The following is a 20,113-nucleotide window of genomic DNA, read 5'->3' on the forward strand; positions in this document are numbered from 1 at the left end:
ATACATGCATTAATAAAGAATGCAATACACTTGAATTTCACAGTGAAATAGAAACAACAATAAAGATATAGGAAAATTGCCTGTGAATGACAAAGTGTAATGTATGATAAAGCATGATCAACCAATACAACCTTGATATGACCTTCAGTGTGTGTTTGTGTCTTTTTTATCCGTCAGAGTGACGATTCGGATGAGGACGACCTGCTGGCCATCAGCAACCGATGGACGTTTGAGTGGAGCAGCCGTCGCTGGTCGCGCGTGCAGGACTTGGACCTCCTGTTGGGCGGGCAGCTGCAACAGCGCAGCCTGTCGGAGGTGGGGGAGGACAGCGGGAGCGGTGGTGGTGGAGGTGGAGGAGGAGGAGGAGGAGGAGGAGGAGGTGTTGGGGGCCTGCGCGCCACGGAGAGCCGCGAGAGCATGCTGACGGACATGAGCGAGACCGAGGTGTGCTCGCTCAACAGCGAGGACTCGGCCTCCTCCCTCCTGTTCCAGGACTCTTACTCCCTGGCGCCTTCGCCGCACACGCCACACCACCACCACCACCACCACGCACGCTCCTCATCCCACCCACCGGGCGAATACCCGCATTACCACTCGCTTCCGGCGAAAGTCGGCAGCAGTGGTGGCACCGGCGGCGGCGGCGGGAGTCGCCACGGCCGCACGCGCGCCAAGGACTTCCTGCGCCGCATGGAGACGCTGCGCTCGTGGGGCTCGTCGCTGGGCCGTCCCGAGCGGCGCTCGCTGGTCATCAGCGGGCCCGTGCTGCAGAGAGAGTCGGACGCCCTGCGGACGCTGCGCTGCGTGCAGATCGGTAACGGCGATCCGATTCCGTTGCCGGCGCACGGCCTCTACAGCACCATGCCGCGCCTCAGGCACCGGACATCGTCGGCGGCGCACGGCAACGGCTGCCGGGCCACAGAGGTGACCCTCGGGGACGAGGGGGTACAGAGCCAGCTGATGGAGAGCAGCACTAGCAGCAGTAGCACCGCCGGCGGTGTGGACAGTGTTGCTGCCGAGGAGGACTCGATAGCCGAGCTGCAGCCCAAAAACAGGGACTCCGTGCTGCACAAGCGTGGCGGTGTGTACCTGGAGGGGATGGACGTGCTTACGGTTGGACCCGAGGCTGACGCGGCAGACAGCCTGAACAACAACACCACGGCCAGCACGGACCTCAACACCAGCACTTACACTGACATTGACACAGACATAAGCACTAAAGCTAACACCACCACCACCACCAGCACCACACCAGATATTAGTACCAACACCACCCCCAAAACCACCACTACCACTAGTACACCCAAAAGGTCTGCCAGTCAGGTCCGTAAGAATCAATTCCGTTCCTATGACGACCTGGTGGTGCACGTGCCCAAAGACCACAAGCCAGGCACCTTCCCTAAAGCCCTGTCCATCGAGAGCCTAGTGCCCTCCGATGGAGACAGGGTGAACTGGCGGGCAGGTGACACGCAGCATCGGGGTGGTGGTGGTGGTGGTGGAGGTCGCACCATCCGCTGTTGCCCTCACGGCAGTCGGATATCCGTCTACGACAACGTACCTGGCTCGCACCTGTACGCCAGCACAGGTGATCTGATGGACCTGGAGAAAGAGGACCTGTTTCCACACCTGGATGACATCTTGCAGCACGTCAACGGTCTGCAGCAGATCGTGGACCACTGGTCCCGAAACGTGCTGCCGCCCGACGGGGAAGGCATGGAGGAAGGTCACTTGGACGAAGGAGAAGAGGATGATGAGGAGGAGGAGGATGAGGTGGATGGAGGGCGTGGCATGAAAGGGGTTGGGTCTGCCAGTCAGATCACGCTGGACTTTGAGGGCCTGGCCACGCCCAGTGATGGGGAGAGAGACGGGATGTCACTGAACGATACGGACTCGACCAGCACGCGGGAGAGGAGGGACTCGGGGGTAGGAGCCTCACTCACCAGGCCAAGGTGGGTTGAAGCTCTTATAAAAAAGTAGCTCATACAGCAACCGATACAACTACAGCTACAACTGCTACTCAAACATTCTACTTTGAAAACGAATTCATACTCCTAGGACTATCCTCAAGCAGGCATATACATATTTTTATATAATTTGAGAATTAGAGCATGTTTATTTGAATTAAAAAAACAAAATATCCCGAGGTTTTCTGAGTTGGGGTTGTAGTTTTTTGGTCCATATCCTAAGAAATAAACCAAAAAGTCCTTAAGGCCTTCCTAAAGAAGTCTCAGTCTTATCTTGCTAGGTCTCTTGCACATTTGAATATGCATACATGTCTATTATATCCATTCATGGGCATTTCTCTTCAGTTATTCAGTACCAGCATTTACAATTTTGACCATCTAAAACAGTCACTAGGATGGTTATCTTACAAGGTCGTTAAATGACAAAATGTAACATCAATGACCATGTACAACAATGAGTTATTTGTATTTTGATATTATTATGTGTATATTACATTGAATAATTTATCCCCTCTGCACTTGCAGACTAAGGTGGCCCAGCTTCAGGATATCGAACCGCATCAGCCAATCAGGAGTGTCCCTGCAGATCAACAGCCAATCAGCTGGCCAGCTGAGCCTGCTACAGAAGTTCTCCCTGTTACGCCTCACTTCCATCATGGAACGATATTCAATGTCCAACAAACATGGATGGACCTGGTGAGTGAGCATTCTTTTTGGCGATGATCAAGAATGTGTTCCCAATCACATTTCACGTCTTCAAACTCACACACAAACATTCATACCTGTAGACATACAAATACAGTCGCAAAAGTTACACCTTTTGTTGAATTGTAACACTGTATCCAAATTATTTGTGTTTGTCACTCTGTATCACAACATTGTGTTATCATTTTATACTGTACATTGTAAGAAAAAATTGAATCTAATCTAATCAATCCACATGACAATATCAGTGTTACGCAACGTTTCAGACTCAAAGAGGTGCATAGCAAAGAGTTTTGGCTCAAAAACTTCAGAGAGAAAGCTGTGGTAACAGTCACTGCTTACCAAGGTCCATTATACTTGTGCTTCCTCGGGCAGTGGTACCGCTTCTCCACCCGGTCATGACCTGCCGCTGAACAGTCCTCTTACTATCACAACAACATCATCTCTGACTCACTCTGTGGTCTTACCCTCAAGCTGTTAGTGTGTGTCTGTGTGCGCGTGCGTGCGTGCGTGCGTGCGTGCGTGCATGTGTGTGGGCATGCTCACACTGTATATACTGGACCATGATGTTGTCCTATATCTAACACGTTAGGTAGTTCAGCAGCATGTGTATTTTCCATGTGCTCTGAGACCACCCATGAACTGCTGTGCCCAGATAAACAGTGTTGTTTAATGAAACCCTCTCAATGTGAGCTGGACTCACATGCTCTCTCCTCCGCTCACATGCCCTCTCCATCCCTCCCTGCTTCCGCCTGCCTGTTACACTATCCCTCGCTCATATACAAAATAACACAAGCTTAAGCCTCCACACGTGATTTCATTCTTTGAGTTTGACTTGAGAGTTGAGAAAACATACAAATGTGATTCTTTTATACGGGACTGGTCATCTGTTCAATGCCACACAGAAGGAGAGGATTTTTTTGTTCAAGTCTGTTTATGGACTCTGTCCGTCATACCACACCTTCATAAGGATGCTGTGATTCAAACTGTGGTCGTAAGATGTCATTGCTAACCTCTTGAAGTATGATGCAGGTGCGTGTGTGATATGTACTGCGCATGATTTGCACATTACTGAAAGTGTGATTTGATGTGGGAATTATGTGACAAGTTCCTTCAGCGTTGCCTTCCTCATCCCCTACTTAACAGTCTTTTCTACTATTTAATCAAAGATATTGAAATCCCTAAGTCTTGAATTAACAGCACATGATTTATTGAGTACTACTACTACTGCTACTACTACTACTACTACTACTACTACTACTACTACTACTACTACTACTACTACTACTATTACTACTATTTCTACTAATACTACTGCTGCTGCTGCTGCTACTGCTACGTCTATGTAATAAAACATGTACTCTATACTCCACTTTTACTATTATCTATGACTAAATGCTCTTTTTATTCAGGCAAACTCAAGTCAGCTTTAATCTCTTTAGCTTTTAGAAATGACCCGATCAAACTTATCATAAACATACAAATTCAAAGTAACATCTCTGTAACAAAACATATACATACTGTATATCCCCAGCACTATCACTATCACCAAAGCTCATGAGGAGGACGGAGAGTGCTTGCGACTCTGTAATATAAAACATCTCTCCTCTATTCCTACTATCTTTGCCAAAAGGTCCGTGCCAAAGTTCATGAAGCGGATGAAGAGCCCGGAGTATAAGGATAAGGTGGTGTTCGGGGTGCCGCTGATCGTCCACACCCAGAGGCACGGCCAGCCCCTGCCCCTCTGCATCCAGCTGGCACTGCGCTTCCTCAGGGGACAGTGTCTGGACCAGGTCAGTACTGTTGGGAGACCACTAGTGGTGTGGATCGGCACTGCCCTCACGATCCGATTCGATCACGATTCGGGAGGTAGCGATTCGATTTGATTCGATCCTATGCGATCCGATCTGATCCAATCCAATTCTACAATGCATTACATTTCTACTGAAAGCAAAGCAAATGTTTAATCAATCATGATGAGGCAATACATGTAGTCAGATACTGAGCAACAATTTATTGGCTGTTTTCTGTATCAGTCTGTATCACTCTTGCAATGTTTTGAAGTGCTTTTATTAAATTTAACATTCATTTGCTCCCGAAATATCCATGGAAGTAATTGAAAGTTAAAAAAAATTGCCGGATTAATTCTGGAACTTGCCGGATCGATTCTGGATCGTCCATGCCCTGCATCGATTCGGATCACCGAATCGATCATTGTTGACACCACTAGAGACCACATAACCACAGGCACAATCACTATACAGTTGTCTCGTTATTCACACCATGCCCATTATGAGAGTGGAGCACATCACTATTCACTGAAAAAAATAAAACAATCAACTGGCACTGTGATTTCTCAGGGGACAGTGTCTGGACCAGGTCAGTGTTAGGGGACCTTATTTCAAAAAGTGCGCTCAACTCCTTCACTGTTTTCACAAGGTCTCCAGGTGCGAGCAACAGATTTGTACATTTTTTGTAGAAAAGTCGCACTCTCGAGTAGGGCTGGGACGATTAATCGACTAATGGTGACTAATCGACTATAAAAAATAGTCGACTAATTGTTTCAGTTAATTCAATGCTTTTTTTTTACTAACTTTACAAATGCTTTATTGCTTTATTGAAACCTAAAATTGCCCAGCACTTATGAATTTGACGCTGTATCTCGGAGTAAAGAAGCTACCATCATGACTCATTGTGAGCTCAGGGACCTAATTTTAACAGTTTCTTTCTTTTTTCCCCCCAATTTCACAATAAAGTGCTAGAGTACTTGAAAAATTAATCGTTTGACTAATCGACTATTCGAAACAAAATAGTTGATAGATCAATCGGGAGAAAAATAATTGTTTAGGACAGCCCTACAACCCAACACTTTTTTTGTAGAAAAGTCGCACTCTCGAGTGTGATTCTTGCATTTTACGCTGAAGATGGCTTAGGCCAAAACGTCTGTCTGTCATGCTAACCCACTGAAATAAAATACAAGAATAACACTCGAGAGTATGGCTTTTCTACAAAAAAAGTGTTGGGGGACCATCACCACAATGGTGACACTAAGGTTACAACATATGCTTTGCGCAAAGTGGTTAATACTGTGTATGTGTGTTTATCTATGTGTATGATTCTAGGTGGGCCTGTTTCGTAAGTCGGGAGTAAAGTCTCGCATCCTGGCCCTGAGGCAGATGTGTGAGTCGTCTCCGGACGCAGTGGACTACGAGGACCAGTCTGCTTACGATGTGGCCGACATGGTGAAGCAGTTCTTCCGGGATCTGCCCGAGCCCCTGCTCACCAGCAAGATGGGAGAGACCTTCCTGCACATTTACCAGTGTAAGTTGAAATCGAGGGCTTACCACATGGTACAGAGCCAGTCTCATTTACCAACGCTGTCTACTCTGTACGTATACATGGTCCAGACCCTGTATTACACCCAAGTTTAAAGACTAACAATTCTGCTTTGAGTTCCTGAAACATAGTGGAAAGAGTGGATAGTGGAAAGAAAGGAAATTTAATTTTGTTAAAAGTTTTGCTTTGTGTTGAAATTAACATAATGAGCAACTCTTTAGATGTGCTTAAATAGCAACTTCTGCAGGCAGTGCAGGCAGCCATAGAGATTTAACAAACTGTTTAACTCTAGGGTTTCTTAGCTCTCTCTCTCTCTCTCTCTCTCTCTCTCTCTCTCTCTCTCTCTCTCTCTCTCTCTCTCTCTCTCTCTCTCTCTCTCTCTCTCTCTCTCTCTCTCTCTCTCTCTCTCTCTCTCCCTTTAGACATCCCTACGGAGCAGCGTCTGCAGGCAGTGCAGGCTGTCACCAAGGAGTTACATAGATCTAACAAACTGTTTAACTCTCTCTCTCTCTCTCTCTCTCTCTCTCTCTCTCTCTCTCTCTCTCTCTCTCTCTCTCTCTCTCTCTCTATCTTCTCTCTCTCCCTCTCTCTCTCTCTCTCTTTCTCTCTCTCTCTCTCTCTCTCTCTCTCTGCAGACGTCCCTAAGGAGCAGCGGTTGCAGGCAGTGCAGGCTGCCATCATGCTGATGTCTGACGAGAGCCGCGAGGTGCTGCAGACGCTGCTGTGCTTCCTGAGTGATGTCACTTCCTCTGTGGAGGAGAACCAGATGACTCCCACCAACCTGGCCGTCTGCCTGGCCCCTTCGCTCTTCCATCTCAACATCATGAAGAACGACAACCTCTCACCAAGGTACGTCACACAAGTTATACACTGCGTTACATGACATTTAACAGATTCACGTATCCAAAGACACATACAAATGAGCACATAATCAGCAGCATGCAACTGCATATGTGGGTGATACTTAGCCTGACACTCGCCAGACACTTGTGTATTTCTGCTCAGCTTTGTGAGCTCACTGGAGCTGGTCTGGAGAACCTTCAGATTCGCCCTGATCCCAAACCAAATGCAGTAGAGTCAATCAGGATAGCAGGATTTTCAGGGATGTGACGTTTAAACGTAGTGGAGAAGGGAAAATATGTGTGAGATGTGGTAACTCTGAGCTGACGTGCTTCTGGAATATGGGTCTAAAAAAATGAACTAATATTTTAAGTATATTGGTGAAATCTAATTTGAGGCTAAATATTTGGGGGGAAAGTTATTGAATTGTGGGTAGTGCACCAGGTTGGTCCACAACCTTAAAATGAATTTTTTGTCATGGCCAACGATCCATATATATACTTATTTAATAACCTCGACTAGACTACCTCCCCTTTGTTTACTGAGCTGGCTTTTGATCAGAGGAGTTTCCCAACAACAATAGATTGCATGGTATAGGGCTTTACGTTTGTGTGCTGTGTGCTATCATTCTTATGGAGACCCTGGTAGTTGGCCTGCTAGCCTACAAAGACATTCCTTCACAATCTCTGACCCACACACAGAGATACACAGATACGCACACTGCACACAGACACTCACACACACACACACACATACGTATAAGTATGCACACCCACACACATGCGCGTGCACACACACACACACACACACACACACACACACACAAACACACACACACACGGGCGCGCGCGCGTGCGTGCACACACACACACACACAGTCTCTCTCTCTCTCTCTCTCTCTCTCTCTCTCTCTCTCTCTCTCTCTCTCTCTCTCTCTCTCTCTCTCTCTCTCATTCAGTGGATCATCAAGTCAGCCATTCATTTCCTTGAGCTTGTTAGGGAGTGTTAAGTCATTAGACAGAATGGCGTTACACTGGCCGGTAGATCACCCATAAAGACACCATGTACACACGCACACGCACACACGCACGCACACACACACACACACACACTGGAGGTTTTATTAGTGTTGTCCAAACCCAAACATACTCCCTGCCATTAGAAGTCATTATAGCCCCAGCAGCTCAGTCAGACAGACAGAGAGAGAGGGGTGGCCTCTATACTCACTCCCAAATCAAAAGCAGCCCTGTGCTGTGCTGGCCCTCAGGGGCAGACGACAGGAGGAGTCAGTGTGTGTGTGTGTGTGTGTGTGTGTGTGTGTGTGTGTGTGTGTGTGTGTGTGTGTGTGTGTGTGTGTGTGTGTGTGTGTGTGTGTGTGTGTGTGTGTGTGTGTGTGCAGGGGGTGTTTGTGTGTCTGTGGGTTCTTTCAGAGACGAGAACTGATAGACTTCAAGAGAGAGAGAGAGAAAGAGAGAGAGAGAGAGAGAGAGAGAGAGAGAGAGAGAGAGAGAGATCCCAAGGGCAATGCTCTGTCTGTCTGCATAGCTGACCTCTGCCTCATTGTTTTTCTTCCCTCCCACCTCCCCTCCCTCCTCTCCCCCATGCTCATCACCCCCTCCCTTCCTCTCCACCTACTCCTCTCCACCCACTCCCTCTCTCCTCTCCAACCCCTCCCTCTCTCCTCTCCACCTACTCCTCTCCATCCCCTCTCTCCTCTCTACCTACTCCTCTCCAACCCCTCTCTCCTCTCCACCCGCTTCCTCTCTCCTCTCCCCCCTCCCCTCCATTCTCTCCACCTACTCCTCTCCCCCACCATCCTCTCCACCTCCTCATCGCCCCCGTCTCCCAAATCCCCTCCATCCTCCCCCCCCTTCTCTCCACCTCCCATCCTCACCACTGCTCCTCACCTCCATCCTCACCACCCTGATCGTCTCCACCTCCTATCCTCCCCAGCTTCTCGTCACCTCCTCTCCTCCCTCATCTCCTCCCACACCCCCCCCACCCCACCCATCCATCGTTTCCACCTCCTCATCACCTCCTCATTCCCCTCTGCTCCCCCATCCTCTCCACCTTACTACACTCCACCCTGAATATCTGCACCTCCTACTCCTGTCCCACCCCCTCCTCCTCCACTCTTTACCCCCCTCATCCACCCCTCCCTCTCCCTTAGCCACACCACGCCCTCCTAGTGATGCAACACCTTCGGCGTTGCTTCTCGTCAGGCCAAGAGCAATGCAAATATCGCTTCCCGGAAAAAAATCGGGAACCCCACCCACTCTGTCTGACACCAGTCAAACAGTAGCAAACCTAGGGAGGCGGGTCCGCCATACTGTTTGAGGAATGTGAATTGTTATGCTCTTGGTCAGACCACGTCTCCAAGAGATTTGAAAGTCGTTGATAATCAGGCTACCTCTCCCTCTCCCATAGGTCGATTCAGAAGAAGTATGCCACGGGTCGTCCGGACCAGAAGGACCTGAATGAGAACCTGGCCGCCACTCAGGGCCTGGCACACATGATCACGGAGTGCAACAGCCTCTTCCAGGTATCACATTAAGTCCGAATGTATATGCACTACTAAAATATATGGGTCTTGGAGACACTTTCATGCCTCATTTAATGCATGTGTTTTCTTTGCCCACAAAATAGTTTACATTCCATTTTTGTAACAGTCACACATGTACTGTTTAAAACACTAGTGGAACAGCATAGAGTGGTTGGTATTTTGGGTTTCTCTGCTGTATAAGCAGCCTCGAGCAGCTTTTTGGGGATTTCCCCTTTCAATATCTAAAGTAAAGTTATAACTATACATGTCACCTTCAGATTTGGAAGGTGCAGATTTGGTTTCTCATTACATTGCATGTATTGGATTAGGGGGCCCTTCACACAACTTTGTCCCAGGCCCGGCCAAAGCTGTCCTGATTGTAATGACCAAGTCTTAATATGTTACTCAATGCTCTCAGTAATGTCATAGCAATGTTGGTATGATGTAGTTGAGTCTTTCCAGCAAAGAGTGAACCATGTGCACAAAGAGGCTACTATGTCTCACCCAAGAGATGAATTTTATAGGCATAATAAAATGGCGCCGACATAAAAAAGAAAAGGAATTCCTATACGTTTTACTAGATTTTACATGTTTCATTTCCTCTTTTTCACATTTTTTAAGTGCCTGTCGTAAATGTCGTGAATGGAATGTCTTGGATTCCTAAATGGCGTGAATGGAGTGTCTTTTAGGTCTTCAATTTTTTTTCACTCTGTACAGTTTTATGACTTGTGATTCAAAACTTGTGATTCTGATATCAATCTGAAGAACCCAGTCACAGAGCTCTGTCTCTATCTCTTTCTCTATCTGTGTGTGTGTGTGTGTGTGTGTGTGCATGCGTGCGTGCGTGCATGTGTGTGTGTGTGTGAATGCTTTCCTTGCCCCCCGACCCCCCACCCTCTGAAAGTGTCTGTGCATAAAAACAAATCAAGTCTTTTTAGCATGTACCTGTAAATTACATTTTCCTCAGCGGATCAGACCAACAAAAGCTATTCCTATCAGAAAGTCAATATGTAAGAGGCTGTTGAAAGGGTCTGTTTCCCAGGCAGCAGCAGTATACTCATGTGCTTCGTCCCGGGACGTGGCTGTTTGTTGCTCCTCCAGATCCCACAGGAGATGGTGACCCAGTCCCGCAACTCCTACATGGAGGCTGAGCTTTTGGCGCCCCCTCTTGACGAGTTGTGTAAACTGCAAAATCAGCAGCAGCAGCAGCAGCAGCAACAGCGGCGGCAGCAGCAGCAGGAGCTACAGGAGGAGGAGGAGGAGGAGGAGGAAGAGGAGGACATGGAGGAGGAGGAAGGCTCCTACCACTCCCAGGTGGAGAGGCTGACCCAGAGCCTGCTGAAGGAGGCGCGGGAGTCCAAGTCCAAGGCCTGGGTGAGCCGCTCCAGCGCCAGCGGGGACAACACGGAGCTGGCCTTCAGGAAGGTGAGTCTGACTCTGATCAAGGAAGATGACAAGCTGACACACACACATGCAGGCACGCACGCACTCACACGCGTGCACGCGCGCGCACACACACACACACACACACACAATTTCATGATTATCTATGTGGTCTGAGCAAATTTTGTACATGTCATTGGAACCAGTTTGATTGGGAGAGGCATTTGCAAGATGTTAGTTGATTCAGCCTCAGATCAGCCCTCTAGAGGCTTGTTTTAAACAGTCAGGCTCCATGCAAGGTTGGCGAAAATGGCAACAAATATGCTTTTTTTAAAAAAATGGTTCAGGCCCTGGTTTGATTCTGACCCGAGGTCATTTTCCTGTCATCAGTCGAACTATCCAAAAATAAAGATATAACCCCCACCTCAAAAAAAAGCGTCCTTTATTTATACTCTTCTCCACAGGTTGAGGATGGGACTCCTCTGCGGCGATGGCGCGTGTCAGTGGAGGTGGAGGCCCCTCCCTCGGTGGTGTTGAACCGGATACTGCGAGAGCGCCACCTATGGGACAGCGACCTGCTGCAGTGGAAGGTGCTAGAGACGCTGGACAAGCAGACCGAGGTGTACCAGTTCGCCCTCAACAGCATGGCTCCTCACCCCAGCCGGGACTTTGTGGTTCTCAGGTGAGCTCACTGGATAAGTAGCCCAAAGCTGCCTTCTCTGCCGTAGTGTCTTTCAGGTTTATTTGATGTTCTAAACCCCTCAGCCACTCCCTCCCTTCAGTTTCCCGCTGCACTCACTACATTACTGTAAAGGTGCACTATGTAGAATGTGGCCAGAATGGGTACTGCAATGTGGCACCTAAGTCACGCCCTCTACTTCCTCATGGGGCAGAGGGAGTCAAAAAATGATTACTGGGCTTGAAAATGAGTGATTTTTGGATTTGTGGTGCATAGGTGGAGGTCCAAGGTTTGGATTGGTGACAAAAAAATACTCATTTTCAAGCCCACGAATTATTTTTTGACTCCCCCTGCCCCATGAACCAGGAAGTAGAGGGCGTGACTTAGGTGCCCCATTATGCTGCTCATTGAAACTGTGCTGCCTATTACCAAATTTGATCTTTTCATTAATTATTTACCAAATGATAAACCAGTATTTACTAGAATACCAAAGTATACGTTTTGCAGCTAAAAATGTCTATTTCTGGAAATTCAAAATGGCGGACAATGGAGAAGATCCTCCTTTCCATGTATGAAAAGTGCAATTTTCCCAATCATAATGAATACTTAGAATTTGGTGGTGGTGGTAAGTATTCATGAAAAAGATAACATTTGTGAAAGGGCAGCATGAATTCTGGAGATAAACTACAAAAAATATTACTTGGTACACCTTGGTACACCTTTAATTTTATTTCAAATCAATATATGGCTGCAGTCACAAAAATCTCTCAAATTTTGACATAAAACCTGGGCAACAGATCAAGAAAGCTATAGAGTGAAGATCTACTTATACTAACTTATCTTTTTCCTCATACACTGGCACCAAATCCTGTCTTGTGCTTTTGGAGTGAGAGCAAAAGAGAGAACATTTTCACCACCATTCAAATCCACCACAAAGTTGACGTCATGGCTTACAAGCACTTCCACTGTTCACTGATATGTCAGATAAAGATCTTACCGGAATCAACATAGCCAAGGGAAGGAAACTCTGGCCAAGACACATGAAGCGCTTGCAACACATTTAATTCAACAGAAAAGCGGTTTTGAGCACTGAGCACCCTTTTGTGTTTACAAGTCATGAGCCTATGGCAGTCAACTGGGAGATTGTTTTTTGTTGTTCTGACAGAGAAAACATTGGATAATTGGTCGAACATAGTGTACTGTATCTACCAAATGCTAGCAAACATACCCAAATGACTGTTGCAGAATGTTTCGAGGCGTTTCAGCCAAATAGGAAACGGCTGTAAAACATTGCAGCTGTTGAACGTGCCCCCAAACTGGAGGGAGAAAGTTATCCAGCCAAATTGCATAGGCAAGCGCTTAAAACCAAGCTACAGGACAGTGCCCAGACTACTGCTAATGCCGTGAAGCCTCTGCTCTGAATAAGATTTGGCCGTATAGTACTTCGTCAAGGTCCCAAGACTCCTGTTTCCCAAATCTAACCTTTTACAACCTGTCTGAGAACAGACTTTAAGCGCCGAACCAATAGGTTCAGAGAAATTACCCATCCAGTGTTTTTGCAGTTAGTGAGTTTGACTCTACCATACTAATTAGTTTGTCAAGGACATGGCATTAAGCTTGTTTACCACAAAATATGGCTAAATATGTCTAGCATGGCAATAAAATCCCGGTAGTAGATAGTAGTAGCATGTTGACAAATTGTTGTGGTACTTTGAAATCAGCAACTGCAGGGAAACAAAATCAACATTGAACTTGCCTAGTCCAGAAATAGGTTTCAAGACATGGTATTCTAACAACATTATATGCTTTAATAAGGCCATCAGGCAGAGGCTAAGTCATAGTAACACTGCCCTTTTATCTGTTACAACCAAAGGGAAATTAAAACATGAACAACCGTCTCTCTTAGCCGCAAACCTTTCTACTGCCATTTCAAGGTTGTTATTTAACCTTCAGCATTCAGGATATGTTCAAAGATCTTTCTTACAACAGTCTTGCCACACAACATTTTTGTTTCAACTGAGTATCTGTAGATCAGTTAAGCAGGGGGAAATTGCGTTTGGATGTTAGGAGCAACCGTGAATGATGCCTGCGTCTTGAAATCTAATTCAGATGGGCCAGCTCTCTTGGTAGACAGCATGAGCACAAGTGAATGTGTGTGTGTGTGTGTGTGCGTGTGTGCGTGCGTGCGCGCGTGCGCGCGTGTGTGTTAGTAGTGAGGTCTCATCTCCTCAACTGACCTCTTTGCAAGCTGGCGTCTTGTGTCTGTGTAGTCATCCCTGTCACTTTATCCACCAGCTGTGTCCTGTTCTACCATCATTATTTGAGCAGATGGGTTTGTCTTCAGAAGACAAACATGGGTAATGGACGTTTGACCTACATTGTTGCGTTTGAATATATCAGCATATTCATAACATGCACAACTTACAGTGTATTGTACATTCAACACCAGCAAGGGGACATGTCAACACTGATGAAGGTTTGTTGTGGTGTTTCTGACTGGTAAAGTTATGACTCGACTATGACAGAATTGTGACTCGACTGCACACCAGTAGATTTGGACGCACATCCACAATAGCCAGGTATCAGACAATTGGTGTAGAATAGATGAGAGAGAGGTCTGCATATCACATACAGGACTGAGGGAGATCACATGGTCACACATCACAAGTGGCTTTTTGTTACAAAATACATGGGTTCTCGTTCTCAATTTTGTTTTCTCCTGATTGCCTCGACCCTGGATGCGCACAACCTCTGATTGTTGGAAACCGCTGTCGGTCAAAAAATTGCCTTACGTGGTTGGCTGCCAGTGTCTTGCCACTCCTCAAAACACTGTGTTTATAAACAAAAAAAACCTATGAATTATGTATTTTTATGGAGTTTATACCCTGTGTGTAGACAATACACATTTCCTTCACATGTCTTTGTCTTTTCAATCTTTTCTCAGGTCGTGGAGGACGGACTTGCCAAAGGGTGTGTGCACGCTGGTGTCCGTCTCGGTGGATCACGACGACAGCCCGCCCATGGGTGGCGTACGGGGCGTGGTGCTGGAGGGCCAGTACCTACTGGAGCCCTGTGGAGCAGGGAAATCCAAACTCACACACATCTGCAGAGTTGACCTCAAGTAGGGACTGAGTTTTCATATGTGTTGTGTGTGTTTGTGTGTGTGTGTGTGTGTGTGTGTGTGTGTGTGTGTGTGTGTGTGTGTGTGTGTGTGTGTGTGTGTGTGTGTGTTTGTGTGTGTGTGTGTGTGTGTGTGTGTGTGTGTGTGTGTGTGTGTGTGTGTGTGTGTGTGTGTGTGTGTGTGTGTGTGTGTGTGTGTGTGTGTGTGTGTGTGTGTGTGTGTGTGTAGTGATCACTTCAGTTACTGTATGTGATAGACACTTACTCCCTGATTATATGCATAGGTAACAATCTCTCACGCATGTGTGTGTTTGTGTTTTTATGTGTGTGTGTGTATGTGTGTTCTGTTTCTACAGAGGGCGATCGCCAGAATGGTATAACAAGGCCTTTGGTCACCTCTGCTCTGCCGAAGTGGCACGGATTCGGAACTCCTTCCAGACGACGGAACCTGAGGGACCTGAAACAAAGATCTAGAACTTTGCACACGCCATTGTTATCAGACGTAAGAACTAGGGAAGGCCGTTTCCCGGGCCACGGGATGATACAGACACATTGAGGTGAAGGAGAGCAAGTGTCATCATCAGATGCAGAGGGTGACAAGGAAGCACTGGTTTGAATTGACAAGGGTCTCACTGCCAGACGTCCTGCAGTTCAGTTCTGAGGGAGTCTTAACCTACACATGTGTATCATACTGTACCTACACTGCGTCTGCATCTGTGTTTATACGTGTGTGACAGTGCCACCTTGTGGTATGTGCAAGTCGTGCAACCATTGACAGCGTGATTTCATATAAGATATTGTATAAATCACGACTGTGAGTCACAGTGAGATCAATAGTAACAACAATAGCAAAAACAAAAAAACAAACAAGAACCAGAGTTCTCTGCATTTAGGAGCTTGTCAGGCATTTATGTAGACCTATTTAAGAGTGAGAAATCCTTTGCCAGTGGGATAAACCAAAACTGTAGGGCTTCTCCTAGCAGCAGTATTGCTATGTTTCTTTGAAAACTAACCAGGCCTGTTGTATTTCTGTTGGAACCGGCAGTTTTAGTGCTGTGATTCTGAGCTGTGATTCCCAATGCTGAGCATGGGAAGAGAACCCAGTTTTGTCTGTGCTTGGTGCACGTTTCCGTGGCTTGTGGAAAACAGTGACCAATGGCTTTAATAGGTTTACTATTATCATAGTCGGTGACATTGGTATTGCTTCGGTCCTCAGTTGCGGTTAGGGTTATAATATTTTGTGTCAGATGCAACGTCGGTAATGCAGCTTTACGGTGGATTATTTCTAAAGTTTTTAAAGCAAAAAAAATATATTTTTTATTTTATTTTGATCTTATTTTCTGTTTTATTTTTTTACATAACAAACTGCATTGTCTTGATGTCATGAGAGTAAAACTCAACAGTAATAAATTGAGTTTTTGATTAAAGTTCTAAATGGAGCTTCGATTTGTGGGGACATTTGCGGTTTTACAAAAGAGGATTTTTAAAATGAGAGCAGTATAAAGGGATCCTCAAGGGATTGGTAAAACATTGCAGTTACTACAATGTCAATGTACCTATTCAATACGTCACTGCCAAAAAAAATTGACATTTGTTGACAGTAATCCTACAAATTATTATTATTATTATTATTATTATTATTATTATTATTATTATTATTGCTGTTACCACTGTTGTGTCTCTCTACAATGTCTAGGACATTTAACCATTTCACTGCTTCTGGGAAGCATTTGCATTTTATCTGTTTCACACGTGTTCTATTATAGAGAGATAAAATATACGTCTGCAAGCCTGTGTGTACTGTACTGTACTGTATGTGTGTGTATGTATGCTTGTGATTAGATAGCTATTGCCGATGTGTTTTGTACATACTATGTTGTAAATACGCCACGTGTAACGATAAAGGCAACTGCTTCTTCGCACGGTATGGCTGCGTGTTTGATGTTGATACTTTTTTTTTTCTTTGAATATTGTAATATCTGTGTAAATCTCCAGTACCCAACTATAGGCTGGTGCCTCCGTGGCACCCCAGTGTTGTTTTGTTTGATCCATTGGGTTTTGACTGGGGGCCTACCGCCTACAGGCAAGGTGACATGGCTCCAGACATTAGACAGAAAGCAAGAGGAACAACAGGGTGTCTGACTTTAAAGGAACAGTGTGCCAATTTTTATTTGTTGTTTATTTCCAGAATTCATGCTGCACATTGACAAATGCCATCTTTTCTTATCTGAGTATTCACTACTACCATCAATTTCAAAGTTACATACTTATTATGGCTTGGAAATGTACTTTTTTCTCATACCTGAATAGGGATGAAAATACAATTTTGAATTAAGAGTCATAGGCAGCTTTGGCTGAAAAACCTTCTCTGGTCAGACCAGTAATTATGAGTTTATTTACCTTGTAAATGTTCATGGGAAAGGTTGGATTTGTAGAAGGTCAGCAAAAATGTTGGAAATGCACACTGGGGACCTTTAAGATGTTATGATAATGGGGGAGTAAAAAACAAACAAAGAAAAAATGCTCTCACTTCATTAAACTGTGTCAGAAACTCGTCTTGTGGTCTGTGTGTCCTTTGTCTTTGAGTGCATTCCAATATGCGGACTCCTCTCCTCCACTTGTACTTGTGGCCTTGTGGGTTTTGCTGATGCCCCGCCTCCATGGAGAAAACAATAAGGTTTTCCCACTGTCAGCCTAGCCACAACAACTTTTGGGGGACTGTTCTTCATTCACCATCCCAATTGCAAATGAAGAAATTACATAAGAATTGGGCTTTTGCAAGATATTGAATTAGTTCTCTGTCATTCGTGACATCATCATGAGGTCACAAGCAGGCAAGTGATCAAGGGAGGACGGAAGTCTGTATATTGGAAATTGCCCTTTGTCTCCCTTGGAAAATGTCTGCACCTGCCTTTCTAATAGTTCTGCAATGCATGCTATTTGGCACTAGATGGCAGTGTAGAAACACTGAGGTGGTTGCTCTGTGTTGAGCTAATGAGGAGATAAGGTTGTCAATGAGTTCTGACTTTGGTGCAGCTCGAGACAACGAAACAAAGAGATCAATGACCTACCAAAAGGAATTCCAATGTTCTTTCTGTTTAAAAATAAAAAAGAGCTGTAGTGTGTCCAATACCTCAGTCACAACACGAACCTCTGATGTTCCAACAGAACAGAGCATCTAGTCAATACTTGTTTGTGATGTGTGCTTCTAAATCAAAAGAGTCACGCCACAGAGGACAATCGCTTGTTGGCAGTTTGTCTTCATTTAGCTTAATGTACTGACAACTGAGCTGTGTCCTCCACTCGGGACTCTAGCCTATGTGCTACAGTATGTGATGTCTGTCTGAAGTTGAGTAGTCAGAGAGAGAAATACAGTGGAACTCCCACCACAATTCCACAGGGGTCCTTTACGTAAAGTGCCTATTTCTTTTGTGTTGCCCTGATGATTTAAAAAACTAAAATCTAATCTGCTTTATATAAAATGTATTCATGTTCTGCCATAGAATAAAACACAAAACAGAATTTAAAGAATGCAAATCTCACTTGAAAAACTGAATTTTCGGCTATTGTGCTCAATCCTCCCTCTCAACAGTTAGGATGTTTTGCATATAACTTCATGAGAGACATGTTGTGGGGGGGGCATGGGTGAACTCACGGAAGGGCCTTCCTGGGTCAGAGGTCAAAGGGATCCAGAGGTCACATGGGGACAGTGGAAATGTCCCCCCTCACATTCCCTTCCCTATATGGGACTAATATAGTAGGAACTGTAGCACAGCCCCCATTGTCTCATTTGCAATGTCAAATGGGGGAAAGCCTGCAAAAGTCACCCTGTGCCTATGTGACACAAATGTAATTGTTTTCCTTGTGGAGGTGGGGTGACACCGAGGGAAGAGGGAAGAGGCCAGAGGAAAGGACAGGAGGAAATAGAATGACTTGGCACTTATTGTTATGGCGGCTTTGGTAAGCGTAACACTGCCCTCTGTCTGAACTCATTTGTATTGCATGATACCCAATTGTTTCCCCATCATGTCCTCATTGTTGGTAAGGGGATAAAATGACTAAAAAGGTGTGTCTTTGGTGTTGCTGAATTGCTTGTAGAGCTCATGGTATCAGCAGATATCTTCATAGGAAATAGTTACTGTAATTGTCAATCATCACCAAGTCTGTATCTGATATTGAAAATGCAACACCTACCAGAGAGGAAAGAAGATATTCTTTCTTATCTACCTAGACTTATACTTTACTCTCTGGCTATGGCATCATACATTCTAAATGCTTAATCCAATTACAACGCTTGAGAACACAAAATCGTCTGCACAAAGAATCTTTAGGTGCCACGAGTAGCATCAGAACTCAGGAGGACTCAGGATGTTAATTCCCATTTGAAATGAAAAGGAAGGTATGAGGGTGAATAGAGAGGATGTCTGATCTACGTCAATGTTCTAGTTAAATGCATAAACGTGAAAAGATGCTGATGATGTTCAACAACACTAGGCCTTCATCTTGGACAAGGGGTATAGCAGAAAAGTGTGGGCCCTATGTACAAATAGCTCCAATGGACCCCCTCAGTGATACAGAATCGCTATGGGCCCCTATATACATACATGGGTCCCTGGTAACTCAGTCACACTACCAGTGTTGCCAGATTGGTCGGTTACCCACCCAATTAGGCTACTTGTGATGGTCGTCTGCGGGCAAAAACGGGAAAAATTGACCATTTGGCGATTTTCTCTGCAGTTTTGTGCCCACAGAAATCAATGCAATTTGGTGAAACTGGGCTGAATTTAGCACATTTTGGCGGTTTTTAAGAACCTTTTGAGCGGGGTTTGATCAGACACATCTGGCAACACTGCACACTACCCCCCTGTACCACACCCCTGTCTTAGACTCCTCAAACAAATGGAAGTCCAGAGGGACAACACCCTCCGAGAACCAACCACGCCTTACCTTTTCAAAAATTCATTTCATTATCAGAGCGGCCATCCATTTCCGTCACCCATTTATCATGTCCTAACATTAACACATATTAATCCACAGTTACAAATGAAAATGAAATGAAGTTGTATTTACCGAGATTGTCTCATCAATCTTCTACGGGCAGTTAAAACATTCCCCCGTGGTGGCGTGCATCACTAATGTGGAGGAGAGTGCTATCTGCTAAATAATACAACAAGCTAACCTTGATCAACCTTGAGTCGCGTCCGCTCTCCATCTGTGAATGTCCTCGGTAGTTAGCGCAGACACCCTTTACAAAACCACAAAGACTGATGAGATATGTAAATGCAGGCCCAGATAAAGACACATTTATTTTACTCAACATTTGTACTATATTAAAAGATTTCTGCTCAATGGGCGGTTAAATTCACAGAGTAGACTTGGGCACATTTTTTGAGGTTAAAATGTCTTGTTTCCAAACATCCGGAAGAAAATGGGAAGATTTATGTTAGTCCAAAATTCTGTCTCAGACGGAGACCTAAATAAAAAGGTCATTAATAAATAAACGATGGCTGAATTATTGATCAGTGTGTGTGTGTGTGTGTGTGTGTG

At 45.4% G+C, this 20,113-nt stretch overlaps 1 protein-coding gene across 4 annotated transcripts in view; it reads left to right on the forward strand.

Annotated features, from left to right (window-relative positions):
• stard13a (StAR related lipid transfer domain containing 13a) overlaps positions 1-17,119 on the forward strand; it is a 59,550-nt gene extending 42,431 nt beyond the window's left edge. For all 4 annotated transcript variants that reach the window (XM_063203096.1, XM_063203095.1, XM_063203097.1 and 1 more), the window contains 10 exons: positions 178-1,946; positions 2,487-2,657; positions 4,300-4,459; positions 5,789-5,987; positions 6,638-6,851; positions 9,270-9,384; positions 10,486-10,809; positions 11,232-11,449; positions 14,391-14,567; positions 14,923-17,119. In XM_063203096.1, the coding sequence (XP_063059166.1) occupies positions 178-1,946; positions 2,487-2,657; positions 4,300-4,459; positions 5,789-5,987; positions 6,638-6,851; positions 9,270-9,384; positions 10,486-10,809; positions 11,232-11,449; positions 14,391-14,567; positions 14,923-15,040 (3,465 nt within the window). In that variant the 3' untranslated portion in view covers positions 15,041-17,119. The remainder of the gene's footprint in view (positions 1-177; positions 1,947-2,486; positions 2,658-4,299; positions 4,460-5,788; positions 5,988-6,637; positions 6,852-9,269; positions 9,385-10,485; positions 10,810-11,231; positions 11,450-14,390; positions 14,568-14,922) is intronic.
• Positions 17,120-20,113: the final 2,994 nt, after the last annotated feature.

The sequence above is a fragment of the Engraulis encrasicolus genome, chromosome 7 (assembly GCF_034702125.1).
Source record: "Engraulis encrasicolus isolate BLACKSEA-1 chromosome 7, IST_EnEncr_1.0, whole genome shotgun sequence".
Lineage (NCBI taxonomy): Eukaryota > Metazoa > Chordata > Actinopteri > Clupeiformes > Engraulidae > Engraulis > Engraulis encrasicolus.